Source organism: Dermacentor variabilis, chromosome 7 (genome assembly GCF_050947875.1).
Source record: "Dermacentor variabilis isolate Ectoservices chromosome 7, ASM5094787v1, whole genome shotgun sequence".
Lineage (NCBI taxonomy): Eukaryota > Metazoa > Arthropoda > Arachnida > Ixodida > Ixodidae > Dermacentor > Dermacentor variabilis.
The window spans coordinates 163,170,694-163,188,528 of NC_134574.1; the positions used below are offsets into that span (position 1 = coordinate 163,170,694).

The 17,835-nt window shown below is 44.7% G+C and overlaps 1 protein-coding gene and 1 long non-coding RNA gene across 2 annotated transcripts in view; one reads left to right on the forward strand and one right to left on the reverse strand.

Annotated features, from left to right (window-relative positions):
* Window positions 1–412: 412 nt before the first annotated feature.
* The window catches only part of LOC142587256 (uncharacterized), a 29,634-nt gene continuing 12,211 nt past the window's right edge, over window positions 413–17,835 (forward strand). The window contains exons 1-2 of the mRNA XM_075698123.1: window positions 413–562; window positions 9,901–9,948. Of these exons, the coding sequence (XP_075554238.1) occupies window positions 484–562; window positions 9,901–9,948 (127 nt within the window). The 5' untranslated portion in view covers window positions 413–483. The remainder of the gene's footprint in view (window positions 563–9,900; window positions 9,949–17,835) is intronic.
* LOC142587257 (uncharacterized) overlaps window positions 6,075–17,835 on the reverse strand; it is a 38,550-nt gene continuing 26,789 nt past the window's right edge. The window contains exons 3-5 of the long non-coding RNA XR_012829416.1: window positions 9,895–10,055; window positions 8,085–8,213; window positions 6,075–6,652 (exon numbers count right to left, since the gene is read on the reverse strand). This is a non-coding gene — a long non-coding RNA (uncharacterized LOC142587257). The remainder of the gene's footprint in view (window positions 6,653–8,084; window positions 8,214–9,894; window positions 10,056–17,835) is intronic.

Below are 17,835 nucleotides of genomic sequence, written 5' to 3' on the forward strand. Positions count from 1 at the left end.
ATAGGTAAGTTTCTGTTACTTCATGCACGTGATAATGCCATACGCGAACCGTTCATCGATAACTAATTCTATACATGTGGTGTTTCTAGCTTTCTGAAAAAGCTGTTCCCTCTGAAAGCAATTATGCGCATTCAATTACTGGCGAGTTCTTAGCGAAAAATAAATGACGGAGCTATTATTGGTTGGAACGTTTGAAATTTGTTTCGATATAACCGTAAGAAATTGCTTGGCAGCCCGAATACCGTTATTCCGGAAGTCCTTTTTTCATTTTCAGTTGGTATACACACTTGCGTCACCTGCCCAGAGAACATATTCTTCTAGCAAGTAACAAAATGGCAACACCTGTATTGTTTTCTATGAAACAATGTCGATCTCTAGCGGGTCATGTCTTTTGTGATGAAGCTGACTTCGCAGCAACATGCGCCATTCGGTTCTGCGTAAAGCCACTCAAACTGGACGCATTTTCTGGCAAGGCAGGAAACAATGAGTACCGCCGTTGTTGCTCTCACACTTATCGCCGTGGTATTCGTGTGCCTGGAAGTACCGCTCGCTGAAGGAAGACGTGAGTGTATTTTACGCCATATTGGGTAGTTTCAATACGTGCGATTGTTGTGATAACACGAACATAATTTCGTGGCAGTGTTTCCACTAAAGCGAAGGACGCGTTGGTTAATTTTGGTTGATTATATCTTACGTTTCGAAGGAAGACCCATGAATTCGTGGGGTTAGCCTTGTGAGGGCATTGAAATATGTTGCGAGTAGAACTCACGCATAACCAGCACGAACGGAAGCACTAAACTTTACTGAGTGTCGGCAACCAGCACAGCTGGTAGATCTTGATGAGACGTCAAAATTCACTCGAGGTGAGGTGCTAGCGAGTAAACCGCGAATAGAGATGATTGCCCCAAGAAACACTTCATAAACCTTTGAGCGACTAGTGTTAGGGTATTGTGTCACAGGATGCCCTGTTTAGAAAACAGCTGCCTTAATAAACGAATTGTTGTCAAGCTTTTAGCTTAAAAAAGATGGATTGCATGTGATAATAGTTTTACGAAAGCGACTGTGCTAGCATCACGTAGCTGATATACCTGTATCTGGCTATGGCTATGGTGTTGGGCTGCTAAGCACGAGGTCGTGGTATCGAATTCCGGCCACGGCGGCCCCATGTTGAGGAGAGCGAAAACACCCGTGTACCTAGATGTAGGTGCATGTTAAAGAACCCCAGGTGGTCTAAATTTGAGGAGTCCCTCACTACGGCGTGCCTCATAATCACACCATGGTTTTGGCACGTAAAACCCCATTTTTTTATATACCTGCCACTCTTTCAGACAAATCACCCGTATTTCTCCCAGGTAATTTGTTGGAAGAGTGCATTGATGACACATTTTGCTGCCGCAAGAATGACGCAGAACACGAACGGCAACAGCTTGTGAACCAGCAAACTAGGTAAAACCAGGAACTCTCCGGGATACCTGGCATAAAGTCGCGAGAGTAGCAAGACATTGGATTGGCGATTGTCAGGTTAGCGAGGCATCTGCAGGCCACAACTATTGTACCTAACTGCATTATACTCATTGCAAATGCAAGAATGCTGTGGCAAGAACAGCGGTGTCAAACTCAAAGAGTATACGGTTAGGTGCTCCAGTCAATTACGTTGGCGCATTTTTCACGACGCTGTGACGAATAACTTTCGATATTGGCATACCTCGATTATTTCTTTCTTTCGGGGGGGGGGGGGGGGGGGAAGGGGAGCTTGTTTTAGGTTTTCATCATGTTTTAGTTAATTTTGTCGAGGTGGCGAGCTTAATTATAATATGGGGGTTTATTTTCCCTATGCTGCACGGAGGGATACGAGCAGACTTGCAGACGTGGCAGAAAATAAAATCAATTAAAAATAAGTAACTCCTCGCAGAAATGTAGTTGATTATAGTTACTGCTCCACGAAAATAATTAAGCAATTACTGAAAATTAATAGATTAATCTTACGTTACCTCCCTTCTAACTTTTATTAACGTTGCGCAAACACAGTCAACAGAACCAGCTGCCCTGGATCTTTCAATGCGTCCTTTGCAGCCCTTCAAACGATGTTTATCTTGAATAAAATTGCCTTTATAAATGTCCCTCGCTGACCTTCTCTCGTTTTCATGCAAAGACAGCTGCAGTGACACAAAGCTTGCGCTTGTACGCGGTGGAGAGTAGAGCTGTGCTAACACGTACGAGCACCTAGCGCACACAACTGCGGCTACGCGATGCCTCGATGCTTGGGTCTGGCTCCTCTGTGAAGCGCAGTGCTTCCTGTTGCTGAGGCTCACAGATGGCACCGCGGGTAAGACTAACAAAAGGTGGGAAAATTAATCCGTAGGTGATCTCCTGGCATTAACGCCGGAAGTGGACATCGCAATCGAGTAGTAGCAGTGCTTGTTCGATTTGTGGGCGAAAATCTAGTGGCGCGTTAAAATGAGGAGATAAATCCTTGGCATCCGCATTTGCCTGCCTGAACTTGCGCATTCGCAAGGCATGGTATAACCGTGGACGTTCTGTTGCAGTTCCGACCAGACTAGAGGTCTGAAAGTTGTGTCGCCTGTTACAGCGTGGTTCGTCAACGAAGTAATCGATTACATGGCATTGGGTAATGAAGAAAGGTCGCCGTTTCCCTCGAAAGGTGGGACACCGATTGCGATAGCAAATTAGTAGATAGCTATGCGAATGAAGGATAACATAGGCCCTATACACTTGTAAACATTATCGTATTAACTAAATGAACAATTATATAATGTGTAAGCGCGACTGAACGAGGGCGCAGAAAGAAACATATACACAGAGCGCGGTATGGTGTGCGTCTGTTTTTTTCTACGTCTTCCTTCCGCCTTGCTTACACATTCTGTCATGAATTCGAACCAACTAGCCCGCCAGCATGTTTTAACTAAATTACCAAGCACGGTGTCACGCGCCCACGGGTAAACATGAACACGTCTCTTTCGATGAGCGCGGAAACTCGCTGTTGAAATGCTAGGGTTTGCATGCCCCCCCCCCCCCCCACCCCCCCCCCCCCCCAGCCCACAACATAATAAATAAAACCAATGACATTGGCGCACTCCAACTCATCTGCATGACAGGTCATACTGGCGTCGGGGGAAATGAACTCGCCCATGTGGTGGCCACTGCATGCTTGATGAAGAGAGCGCTACGAAGACGCGGACTAAAAGAACAAACATGTTCGACGGACAAGGCGCACGCAGCAGTGGCGCCCCAACAGTGAGGCGAGCATCGAACCCAAACCGGTAGACTGGATCCGATCAACAATCCTTGAATACTGCAAAAGGGCCCGAATTAAATTCGCCCTGCTCCATCGGAAACTAAGCAAAGCGGAGCAAGTCACTCGGAGGAGGAGGAGGTTGCAAGCCAAAACATACCCGCACCTACATCTCCCACACAAAACAGATAATGTGCGATATCCAGAGGAGTGCCCGTGGTGTGGGGCGGATCCCACGCTGGACCACATCACGTAGGAATGCGCCAAGGCTCCTCAAGACAACACTCACGCAACCACAACGTGAGAGGGAGGCCTTGCTCTCCAACTCCGAGGAGGCAGCCCAGAGGGCTTCCACACTCCAGGCAAGCCGCAGAGCTCAAGCGAGCGGAACCCCAGAATAGGGGCCCCGACCAGATCGCTCGTCCTATGCTTTAACCCCCCCCCCCCCCCCTCCAATAAATGTTTTCTACTACTACTACTATTCGAAATGCTCGAGTGAGGACTCGCGGTAGCAGCAGCGAGCAAATTGACCTTCGTGCATCTATCAATTCAACACGAACGAAACTTCGAAAGCACCGTTGCTTTCGACGTTCCATATATTCCATATATTCCTGGACGAATAGTGCATGAATATATGGACTGTACATATGAAGCTACAGGACCTCCGCGCACGTGCAGACATCGCCGATCGCTTTCAAAGTAAGCGCCCGCACGGCCGCGCCGTAAGCAGCACCTGCCGCTGAAAAATGTCCCCCCCCCCCCCCTCCACCCCCCTCTCCCTCGCTTAACATCCGTGCCTCGCGCGTGACAGAAGGGGGCGCGCTTGCGGCCCACGTTCGCCGGTTCACCATCGCATGCTTTTGCTCGCACATGCAGCATACGGCGCGCGGGGGCGATTTTCTCGCAGCTGGACTTTATGCCGAACCTGACAAGGAACTTCACGGATGCCGACGACAGAAATGCGCCTGGAGTGTCCATATAAATGCTATCGCAATAAAATAGTATATTTGAGTTACCCTGTGCGTGAAGAAGTCTAAAAGCAATCGATCACTTACACAACTACAAAAATGCGATTCATTACAAAGAATTACATGCAATTTGTTACGTATGGAACTTGCAGCGTATGGAACTTGAGCTTGCATGCCGCCCCTGTCGTAATGCGCCAGCCGCGGCCGAGAAACGAATCCGCAACACAGTGCCGAGAAGCATCACACCATAGCCACTCAACCAACGTTACATGTTTCGCACAAATGATCTTCAAGATGTGATTTCAAGCCTTACATAAAGAGAGCCGATTAACTGCAATCATTAGTTATTGACGTACAGCGAGATGAGCCCACGTCTTCGGAGAAGCTCGCATCCCTGATGGCTAGTCGTTGCAACGTTGTTTTTTAAGTTTTTCGCACGAAGGAGGCAGCTAAAAATGCCAATTGCCTTAATGAACGGTGCACCACCTTGTCAATAAATTTGAGTAAAAGAGGACGCGTTGAGCTAAATGTTTTCTATTAAATGTGTTGGAGTAACAACGTGGGCGACTGAACAGTTAGCTTCAGGATATATTAAAAGAAGAGTACGGCAACATTAGGATGCACAGCAGCCACTTTTAATAACCATACTATTGCGAACCGTTGCACTTGCTTTTGACAAGGGGGATGCCAGGTTCTTGCTAGAAAAAAGAAAGCCATAAAGAACGGTAACCATCCAAGAAAAATAATGTCAGTATGTGACTCGTGAAGCTCTGGCGTTAGGCCGATCAGCGCCTCGATCGTTTGCGACGTTGATAATGTCATTTGCGCTGTTGTTGTATTTAGCAGCATTAACGACAAACCCAAGTTAAGACCCTTTTGCCGTTGTGTGAGAAGGTGCAGAAAGGCAGCGTACTATTATATATGCAGCATGGAGCTATATACCAATGCCCCCAGCACCAATATAGAACATAACACTATAGGAGCAGGAATATGCGACAAGTATTTAAAAGCGGGCCTATCTGCTTTCGCCGTCTCCACCCCCGACTGTCGTCTCTATTGGAATAGACGTTCTCAAGGAAACTGTAAGCGAAGTTTTGACATAAATTAGTTTATGATCCCACCTGTTCCAATTGATACGTATTTTATGATGTATGCGGGTCACGGTGAAACGCGATTTCAGTTTATTACTCATTGGTATAACTTATCGACCCCCTAATATGAGCAGCAGCTTTTAGGACGAATGTCAATGACAAAGAGTACTCAACCTTGTTGTCAATCACCTTTTAAACCATGCCTTGCTTATATTCAGAGATTTCGATTTTCCCAGCATTTACTGGCCGATGTTATCTGTTGTAACAACGTAGCACTGTTGTAATAACAATGTAGCAGAACAGCACTGTGTTCTTCAAGTCTGTCTCGACTTTTCTTTAACCCAAATGATCACTTGTCCTCCACGGACGACGGCTCCATCTCTGGATCTAATTTTAACAATCAGTCCCCACTCTTACTCAAACTTGATCCACATTGATACTCTATTTGACCATGACGTTATTATCGGTGACCTTGCTATCTCACCCATAGTATACTCCAAATTAAGGACAAATATATAAGGTGTTACAAAAGAGCTAACTTAGAATAAACTCAGAACTCTCAGCATTAACTTACCAATTATTTGACGATAATTTACATAAATAATTTATAGATAACTGTATGTGACTCAGAAGTACAATCACTATTCTGTGTAGCTCGTACAATCCTGTCATCAAAATAAAATGTTCCAACTCAACACTCTCGTTCAACAAGCGGCTTCGACGCCTCCGCTATAAGAAAACGCGATTATATAGAAATGCTGACAAAAAATGTTCTTTTTATTTCATGGTAACGCTACAATATATGCGGGAACGACTAGCAATCTTTGCTAAAAAGTACGACACGCAAGTATTTCAAACGACGTTTCTTCTGCCCTCGTTAGAAATTCATGACGAATTTGGCGGGTACTAAACACAAGCAGCCATCCTGTCATCGTAATTACTAATGTGAACGTTGACGTGCTTTCCGATCTAGAAAGTGCTCAGTTATTAAACGATACGTTCTCGCCAGTCTTTAAACACCAATACATAACATCATGCCTTGTCATAAACATTTGCAGAGATATAGCAATGTTCAAAATAAGTGTTACAGAAGGCACAATTTACTCATTATTAAACAATCTTAACTTATCTTAGCCATATGATCAGTTCGGGTTCAACAACAAGACGTTAAGAAATATATCAGCTATCCTTTCACCACTTCCATATACTCTTTTCACGCAGCAATTATCATCCCACACCATTCCTCGAGGCTTCCGGGTGGCTAAAATTGTTCTGAGCTTCAGATATGGTGATCGCTCATTGCCAATCAGTTATCGCACCATTCCGTTAACCAGCACGATCTGAAAAGTGATGGAACATATACACTCGGGTCATTAACTACCTTGAAGAGCACAGCATCGTTTTTTATCAACAGCACCGTTTTCGCAAGGGTTATTCGTGTGACACTCAACTTCAACTCACTGGGTTTGAACAAAACTTACACACTGCAATAGATTCTAGATTTAAAGTACACGCCATTTTTATCGATTAATCAAAAACTTTTCCTCGTGTTCCTCACCACAAGCTACCTACAAGCTTTCAAGGTAATGTAACTTTAATTCAGTGTACAGGTATTGTATAACTTTCTTACTTATATTGTGTCACGCTTGTAGCATGCTTTGCTTTGCAAAAGTTTTCTTACTTTTATTACTGATAAATCCACACTGCTTGCATTAGGCTTACGCTTTAAGTGTAATATGTTTACTGATTGTTGTTGCATTCATGCGCCGTGTTAACCCCACCACCCTATCTAATACCTTCTCCGAGGTCCCTTAGGGGTATTCTCGAAAGAAAAAGAAATTGTCCTTGATAAGTAGTAACTCCCGGCAACACTAAGTTGTCTTATGTCGACAAAAAGAAAGTTCAGGAATATTTGCTTTTCGAACAAAAGTAGTTAAACGAAGTAGAAGTTTCAACTGTGAACCAGTTGAATGATTCTGAGAAAATATGACTGTAAGTAGGTAGGAAGTGGAAACGGATATCAAACGTATAAATCTGAATAGACCAGATATCCGTCATGGGAGAATGTGACGTAATAATACATTTGATTTAGTAGACTAATACACCTATATTATTTGGCCAACAGAAAATCTAGCTTTATCTAACATCCATAACCGAAATTTTAGTTAATATTTTTGCCAGTAGTTGAACGGCTGTTTGCTTTTTTTCTTCTCTGACTGCCCATCATACTGGTGGCGTTGAGCCATTCTGATATGAGAATGTTCTTGTAAAAATGAGCCTCCAGAAGCTGGCAGCTCGTAGCTTAAATGGACACTATAGAGATACATTAAATCATTTCAGACAATCGTTTCAAAAGGCGTTTTTCGCAAGTATAGCGTCCAAAGCTTCATTAACAGAAGATAGATAGATAGATAGATAGATAGATAGATAGATAGATAGATAGATAGATAGATAGATAGATAGATAGATAGATAGATAGATAGATAGATAGATAGATAGATAGATAGATAGATAGATAGATAGATAGATAGATAGATAGATAGATAGATAGATAGATAGATAGATAGAAGGCCGAGCGTCAATTTCGTTAAATTTCGCACCAAACATTAGCGCCGGTATGTGATGTGACGCCACGGATTTTGAAGTATTTTTCCCTGTTTCGATTGTTGTGGCTTAGTACTTCCAGTAAACTTCCTAATTCAGTCTTTCGTTGATTTAGAATACGATGTATTCCTTGTTTACCGGCAAAAAGAAAGAGAAAGAAAAGTTTACCAGGCTTGATCAGATGCCGTTGAAATCCGTGACTTCACGGCGAGTTGGTGGGGAAACTTCAAGTAGGCTCGGCGGCCCGGTCGTTCGTTTCTGAGTTTTTTTTCTGGCCTATCATGGGGCCTCCTCCGACTGTAAGAGTGATGAGGGGGGTAATGTAAAAGGGTAAGTTACTAACACAGCTTAACTTACTTTTCTCGTTGCCGCGTTAATCTACGTGTCGGCTTTCTTTAGTATTACAGAGCTCGTGCGAACACACATAACTGCTACCCAAAGTGCGCACCACACATTTAAACTGCGATCCTCTGAAAGTGCAACAATGAGGAACGAATTCTGTTGGCATTTACCTTGCTGCAATCAATCAATCAATCAATCAATCAATCAATCAATCAATCAATCAATCAATCAATCAATCAATCAATCAATCAATCAATCAATCAATCAATCAATCAATCAATCAACTTATTTAATGTGGCCAGGTACAACACAGGGCCTGAGTGTTGGTGCACAGAAAAACAAAAACAAGAAGGGCGAAATATAGATTGAGAAAGCAAAAAACAAGAGAACAACATGATAAGCAGCTACATAATAAACAACAAAACGGCAATAAGACACAACTGGGAGATGGAGAACAGGTACAGAGGGAGAGAAAAGTCCAAAAACCATAGGAAGTCGGGAGAGGAGCGCAGCTAGAAGGAAGGTCCAAGAGAAAGCGCGAAGCTCGGAACACAAAGACAGCGAATCTTGAAAGACATCAAGATGGAGAAAATGTGCACTCGTAGTAGTGTTACAGGGCTTGTGCGAACACCGGCAACTGCTGCCCAAACCATACTCTGTGGAGAGGCGATCGAGTGTGGGCCGAAATAGGTAGGAACATGGCAGGGCCTATGTTGCCTGGTAGTCTTGTGCGGAATCCACATCGAAACGAAATCTAGTAGATCCGAACATGTAATAATAATAATAATAATAATAATAATAATAATAATAATAATAATAATAATAATAATAATAATAATAATAATAATAATAATAATAATAATAATAATAATAATAATAATAATAATAATAATAATAATAATAATAATAATAATAATAATTGCACTTTATTCACCACAAGAAGAAATACACGGTAGGCGGGCTTGTTGGAGCCTGAATGATTTGTGTGCGTTCCCTTATGGCCAAAAAAAAATTGTGAAAAAGAACGTGACACATATTATTGCAACATTGAGTAAAGATCTTTCCCCCATTTTATAAGTACACAAGTAAAAGCAACTAAATTACAACAATAAATAAATACCCATACAAAAGACAAACGAAAACATCTAATGGAAGACGATAATTTCTGTAAAAGCTTTTGTGACTGAACAAAAAAGAAAGAAAATTCAACAGGCAAATAATTAACGATTTCTTGGCACATAGACACAACGCCGTGCATCACCATCCTGAATTAATTAACGAGGAACATTGAAACACTTTTGGCACCAAAAACTTGCGGGGTTACTTATTTAGCTCGGAATTGTTTATTCCAATAGTTACGAATAGTTTGCTTGAATAACGACTGAAATGAAGGAAAATACAATGATGAAACGAAATTGTAATCTAACAGTTGGCCGTAGCCATACCAAACACTTTTCGATATATTTTTTTATTGAAGTATCAATTCAACTTTACCCTCGCAAATAACAGAAACCGAGTGGCGTGTAACCTTTACTACTACTACTACTACTACTACTACTACTACTACTACTACTACTACTACTACTACTACTACTACTACTACTACTACTAAAATTATTGATAATACTTTACTTACTTGCAGTTCGAAGGCTGAAATTTCGTCGGGGGATGAAGGCTGCGCATGCACCTCGTAAGTGCCATTTTGGAACTGTTGCAAAAGCTAACACTTCGGCAATATGTGATCGTTGCTGGGATGTCTTGACAAGTGTTTCTGTAGAACAGATTACTGGCCGAATCCTGTAAGTAAGCTTGCATGCGTGTGCTTGAAACACTCCACACCAGCATGAGTACATCTACTTTCTGTCGCTTCTACTGAAACGTGCTTGACGCACTATCCATTATTGGTATTTTAACAAATGTACGTAAGGAGCGGCTGGCGCCTCGTAGATGCACCAGCTATTTGTCTGCTTTGACGGGCGATAAAAAGAGAAACAGCCTGAGAAGAACCAAGGCATAGTAGCGATACAAGATACACCCAACAACGAGTTACCGCGAATGATTCGTGGGTCGTGACACACGAGTCATAAATTCAAAAAATGGCTTCACATGCTAGGTTGTTTACTAATAATACCAACATAACATAACGAGAATTGCGTTATTGATAATTAAATTGTTATTACACGCGTTACATACAAACAATGCACGTACTTAGTGCTGGTGCCACCTCTGTGTAGAAACATGCAGTCGCGTAGAGGCCAAGACATCTGTCTACAACGCGTTCCCGGCAGCCACAGCGCAGATTCTGAGCACGAGGTAACCAGTAGGAAAAAAAGAGGACAGGGCATATCTGAAGTGTAGGCATGGATGTTCCCATCTACCTGGTTTAGCGCAATGTGTCGCCGGATGTCGCCAACGCATTCAGGAGCACGTGGTTTACGAGTTATAGGCAAGTGTCTCGACCTCCATGCCAATTCTCAAAGCTGTCGTCATTTCTGCATTTTTGAGACCGAGGCCTGCTAAGTAGCGCAATGAAGACAAAAGTCATACAAGAAGAAATGGATGTAATGTTCTTTGTGTTTCGATTAGGTATCATTATTGCTTTCTGATACATTTACTTTAAAAAATTTTTCTTTCTTTAGAGTTGTTGTTGGTTTTCTGTCTCGTCAAGCTGGTTATCCGATTCCTCGCATATACTGTGCAGTACTAGCTCCACTTTTCAGGGCTAACATCACCGTCATCCTTTTATGCTCTTTGTACTTATTACAACACTATTTCGTTTCCCCATCTACTGCTTCGAAATTCCTTGAAAACAATATGGAGGAAAAATTCACTGTAGCACAGCAAACGAAGCTTTCCGCGAGTAGCCAGACGTGTATCACAATCATTCACAAACAAAAGTCTTATCACGATTGGCCGAACATAACCTCGCACAGGCAGTTTACGCCTTGCAATGCAGCGAACTGGCTTTGCAAAGCAATGAGGTCACCTTTATTTGTATGCTAGGGATTTGCTGCATGGCGTATGTAGCAAAGAAAAATTAACAACAGGGCATCCAATAAACGTATGCAGCCCTGTGGAATGAGGGTACTTGAGTTTGTGCATTTGTTGTCCATTATTCAAATAGGTCCTGCTAAGCATGGATGTTGAATCAAGCACCGCTTCGATATGACTGCTATTGGCCGTGAACACAAGGCCAGATATCATTGCACATTGTATTCGTTTGTGCTGCTCTAAGAAGACGCTTGGGAAGCTGCCCGCGTCCAAGGTGGTCAAGCTCGTGAGGAGCGCAGATACGTTAAGCCATCGCGAGCGGCAGCCGGTTACAACAGACACATTTGCCTGAGAGAAAGCTGTCGAATGTATTTATGTCCTATGCAGTAGAATTCAGTTTGCTCTTTTTTGGGTTGGAGAATGAATTTTCATATAGTTTGGCATGTAAATGTAAACTAGAGAAGCCCCTCGATAAATTGGTTGATGGATTTCTTAGCGCGAATCGCGCATGTAACTGCAGCTTTGTCTAATTGGCACATGTAACAGGCTGGAAACTTGGACTTCGTGGCAGCACAGGCTTCATTTTAATTTGTGCGGTTTCTGGAATACTGATAAACTGCAGAACTCTTGAACACTGCTGTCCAGAAAAATGTGGTCCAAAATGTTATGCAGCTTAACATCCTCTCTAATAAAATGAAGTACAATCGGCAGCAAGGATCTTAATACATCGAACACATTTTGTCATATACGTGCATAGAAGTTGGTGGTGGTGGTGGTGGTGGTGAATTGTAGCAACAGGTGGGTTTAGCCTGGCGATCAAGGCCGGCAATTGCTCCGCTCTAGCGTCTCGCTCAATACCGCTGAAGGGTTTCACCATATGTCCATCAAACCAGTCTCTCTTCAGAATTCGATGAGGAGACGTGAAGTTTCTTTGCGGGCTATAACTGATCCCTCGGGAAATATAAGGTGTTGCAGGCGCGCATGCCGAAGGTCCTTGTTTTGCAGATTCTTCAGGAGAGTGTCTCTTTCATCTTGGAATTGCTGGCAGGACCACAAAAAGTGCTCAATGTCTCCTGTCTCGTTGCATGCCGTACAGTTCGGAGAATTGATTCGCCCCGTTTTAAATAACCAGGCCGGTGTATTCGCAGATCCTGTCCTTATTCGATATAGAAGTGAGGCTTCCTCTCGGTGCAATCTCTTGGTTACGCAGGGCATATGCGGTGGAACCCAAAGCGACGCAAAGTGATTTCGAATGTCAGATTTTTGCACTTGATTACTCTTTGGAGCCTTGATTTTGGGAGGATGATAGAGCGCTGCGTATGCAAGCGCATCAGCTTTTTCGTTTCCTGAGATACCAATGTGGGAGGGAATCCACTGAAACTTTACTGTGAAGCCTTTGTTGTTGAGTTCTTTCACGATGGCTAGTGATTTGCGTGGAAATTTGAGGGATGGCAAACCACGGTATACTTGTTGTAATGCGGCCTTTGAGTCCGTAAGGACAACCAAATTCTGCGGAGGCAGTCTTTAGTTTGCGCAGAGCAGAAGCTATTGCTACGCCTTCCACAACTGTCGACGAGGCTATACAGTTCAGACGGCCAGACCACGTATATCTTAGAGAGGGAATATAGAATGCCACTGCGCAGCGGTCTTCGTCTGCCTTGACAGAGCCATCTGTGTATACGTGTAGGTGATTCGGGTAAGTCGTGTCCAGGTGTTCCAGGACTAATGACTTGGCTTCTGCAGAGGGAATGCAGCTCTTTGATTGCAATCATGGTACGCTTAAGTTGCATGTGATGTCCTCGAATGTGCAGGGTGGTTCTATCCTTTCCCTCGGTCTCGAGCAGCGCAATCCTAATACGCGAAGCGTGTTCAATGCTGCATAAAAATGTGAGCGCGGCCTGTTACCTATACGTCGTAAGAGGGCTCTACCGGGCGTAGACTCCCTCAATCGTAGTAGCTGGATCATGAGAGCCTGGGAAGCCTGAAGTCGTAGAGGGCGTGACTCAGCTTCGTAGAGCACTTTCTTGTTTGACGCTGGCTGAGGGACTCCAAGGCAAAGTCGGATACCTTTTCTGTGGATGGCTTCTAAGCGCTCGTATTGGCTGTCTGAGGGTGACATCAGAGGTAGCTGATACAGGATTCGACTGGTAACCAACGCTGCATGTAGCCGTAGCATCGACGTCGGGTGGTTGCCCCAGCGTATGCCAGCGACTCGCTTGAGCACATGTAGCCTGAGTGACGATGACGCCACAACGTGGTCAACACCGCGGCGCCAGAGTAGCCTGTGGTCTAAGGTAACGCCCAGAAATCGGACGTTGGTGACTTGTCGAATCTGGTATCCGTCCAGATTCAGCGTCAAGCGTGTAGATTTTCTTTTCACTCCAGGAAATAGTACGAATGATGATTTCTCTGCTGATAGTGATAATCCAATCGTTGCCAAGTGGCCCTGAATGGCTTTTACTGCTCCCTGGGCTATTCGTGCGAGGCGGCGATGCTGGTAGCCGGAGATCCATATGCAGATATCATCGGCATATATAGATATCTTCACTGGTGTTCGATGGTTTAGTACTCTTGGGAGGCTAGTCATGGCAATGTTAAATAATAAGGGAGATAAAACACTCCCCTGTGGCACGCCGCGAAATATACGTATTTCATCGCTAAAAGTGTCGCCAAGATGAACTCTGATGCGACGATCATTGAGGAACGTATGTATGAAGTGCAAGAGATGACCCGTGACGCCTATAACTTGTAACTGGCTGATGATCGCTCTTTGAAACACGTAGTCGTAAGCCTTAGAAACATCCATGAAAACAGCAAGTGTCGACAGGCCATCCGCACTGTAATGTTCTATGTGGCTTAGCAGGTCCAGCACATTGTCTTGAGCGCTTAGACGCTGCCGAAACCCAGTCATGCACGATGGTAGTTTTCGACCCTGCTCGACATACCAAGTGAGTCTTGTGCACGCCATCATCTCCATTAGCTTCGCTGCACACGAGGTCAGTGATACCGGTCTGTAGGAGTCCAACGCTGCAGGATTCTTTCCAGGCTTCAAAACCGGTACCACCCATGCCACCTTCCATAAATATGGGATAGCCCCACTGGCGCAGACTTGGTTAAAAAATGCCAGCAAATCACGTCGTCTTTCAAGCGGTAGGTTAGTCAGCATCTGATTACTGATAAGGTCAGGTCCCACCGCACAGCGACGTCGGAGGCTGCTCATAGCTATTTCCAACTCTCTGAGTGTGAAAGGAGCATCCATTAGAGACAACGATAGCGGCGGAGGCGGGTTGGTTGTGCCGGCAGACCTGCCGGAAGAGTATATTTCAGCGAAGGCATTCGCAAGACAAGCGAGTGTCTTGCCTAACTTCAATGCTAGGGCTTCAAATGGCTTGTTTGGTCGAAAGTTTCCAGCAAGGTTATTAACGACCCACCATATCCTTGGAACTGGCGTGAACACCGATAGGCTTGCACAAAATGATACCCACTGATCTCTTCTTAGTTTCCTTGTATAAAGCCGAATCACTGCGTTAATCCTGTTATATGTAGTCTTCATTGGTGTGTCGCCCTTCGTCCTCATCAGCCTCCGTTCCGCTCTTCTACGGGCAGCACATAGATTTTTGAGCTTTAGATCCGGAGCGGGGAAGTGGTTGGGTAGCTTCAGCTCAGCGGTAGCCAATCTCTTGCTACGTAGCATGTCCGCGAACAGGTCTCCAGATGATTCGCTTAGGCCGTCCCTGTACGTATCCCAATGCGTCACAGGACAGGATCTTCGGCCGTTGGTTTTATATCCAGCAATGTTAATAAGACAGGAAAATGATCACTGCCCATTCTATCTTTGCTAGTCGTTGACGATGCGAGGATGTCCGTGGAATGTAACGTCAAGTCAATAACACTGTAAGAGGCCGGTGGTCGAAAAAACGTTGGCTGTTTGTCATTTGCCACGCAGAGTCCCTCGGTGTTTAAAGCACTAAGAATTTGCTTTCCGCGTGCATAAGTCGCCTTAATTGTCGCCCCAGAGAGTATGGTGCGCGTTAAAGTCCCCACGTATAATCCTCGGAGCTGGGCAGCGGCTGCAGAGGTCTCTTATAATTTCTCCCATCGAGACCTTCAGGCGAGAGCTCACATATACGGAGGCCACGCTGAGGCTTCGGTTTCCCAGCTGCACTTGTACAGCAATGACTTCCAAAGCACTGCTGCAAAGGTCTTGAACTGGTAGAACGTAATGCGGTATTTCACGTCTCACATATAACATGGCGCTTCCGTTCGGAAATGTCGGAATACTTTGGTTTCCATGTGCGACATAACTAGCAATTGATCTGGAACTTGGAAGACCAGCCTCGGACAGAGCCAATATTGGCACAGGCATGATGCGTAAGAAAAGCGACAGTTCAGGTAAATGGCACGCAAGACCCGCAGAGTTCCATTGAATAATAAGTGGCACCTGCGGACGAGATGGTCAACATTGTGTCCTGACCGCATCAATATTGCTAGGTGCTTTAAAAAGAGGCAGAGCTTAGAATCACTGACTCGCGAGCCACGACTACTTCGAGCATTTCCTTCATCGAGCTCGCCGGCATCTTCTCTATGTGTGATCGCAAGGCCTTGAAGAGAGCACGTAGCACCTGCTGACAGTCCTCCTGTGGTGTTTTTTCATCGCAACGAGATTGGGGTCGCTGCAGTGCAGACACATAACTTCGCTGTTCCGGTTGTTCAGCAGTCTCCTCGTCTACGGGGCCTCTGTTCATTGATTTGACTGCTTTAGCCGGTCGGCTGCGCGATGGTACCACTGTTCACACAGTTCACACTGTTCACAGTTCAGTTGAGTAAGGAAATTATAAAAATAGGCAAAAAATGCCCCACACATCTCGTAGCGCTGTGTGTCTGTCCTGCTCTTATTCTTTGTCTGAGTACTAGTTGTGCTACACTAAATGCCTTCATTGGGCTTAGTTTACCTCTTCAGGTATTCCGAACTTGATGCGTAAACAATTAAAATAGATTTCATGAAATATATGACAGGCCGCCATTGGAATCTGAACCTGGCAACGTTTAACGCTAGTACGTTATCTAGTGAGGCGAGTCTAGTAGTGCTATTGGAGGAATTAGAAGGCAATAAATGGGATATAATAGGGCTCAGTGAAGTAAGGAGGACGAAAGGAGCATATCCAATGCTGAAAAGCGGGCACGCCCTGTGCTACCGGGGCTTAGCGGAGAGACGAGAACTAGGAGTCGGATTTCTGATTAATAAGGATATAGCTGGTAACATACAGGAATTCTATAGCATTAACGAGAAGGCGGCAGGTCTTGTTGTTAAACTTAATAAGAGGTACAAATTGAAGGTCGTATAGGTCTACGCCCCTACATCTAGTCACGGTGACCAGGAAGTCGAAAGCTTCTATGAAGACGTGGAATCGGCGATGGGTAAAGTCAAAACAAAATACACCATACTGATGGGCGACTTCAATGCCAGGGTAGGCAAGAAGCAGGCTGGAGACAGGTCAATGGGGGAATATGGCCTAGGCTCTAGAAATAGCAGAGGAGAATTATTAGTAGAGTTTGCAGAACGGAATAATATGCGGATAATGAATACCTTCTTCCGCAAGCGGGATAGCCGGAAGTGGACGTGGAGGAGCCCGAATGGCGAGACTAGAAATGAAATAAACTTTATACTCTGCGCTAATCCTGGCATCATACAAGATGCGGACGTGCTCGGCAAGATGCGCTGCAGTGACCATAGGATGGTAAGAACTCGAATTAGCCTAGACTTGAGGAGGGAACGGAAGAAACTGGTACAGAAGAAGCCGATCAATGAGTTAGCGGTAAGAGGGAAAATAGCGGAATTTCGGATCAAGCTATAGAACAGGTATTCGACTTTAACACAGGAAGAGGACCTTAGTGTTGAAGCAATTAACGACAATCTTAGGGGCATCATTAAGGAGTGTGCAATAGAAGTCGGTGGTAACTCCGTTAGACAGGATACCAGTAAGCTATCGCAGGAGACGAAAGATCTGACCAAGAAACGCCAATGTATGAAAGCCTCTAACCCTACAGCTAGAATAGAACTGGCAGAACTTTCCAAGTTAATCAACAAGCGTAAGACAGCTGACATAAGGAAGTATAATATTGTTACGGGGTTAAAAACAGTCAGACGTGTATTTACAGAATATTTACAATAATTATGGCAGTTGACAAGATGGTAGACAGCGCGCGAAGACCAGAACATCGTCTTCCGACGATGATTAAAACATCTTCCTCGTCAGCATGTCACATTATGCCCGGCGGCTGAAGCACCGGCTCGGTGCTGGTTAGGAGGCGGGCGAGTGATACAACTTAAGACGCGCGAAGTGGATCACGTCGGAGCGATGCTGAGCCACGGTTGGCTCAAGAGGGGCGTCTTCGTACGTGACGTCAGTTACATGACGCAAGGCACGCTAAGAACCGGAGTAGCGTGAAAATAACTTCTCCGAGAGGCGAACGCGTCGCGACGGCGACCAAAGGAGAACCAGGGCGCCCGGTGTGTAATGGACGTCACGATGGCGGGCGTCATATAAGCGCCGCTGATTGTCCTGTGACTCCACGTGGTCGACGT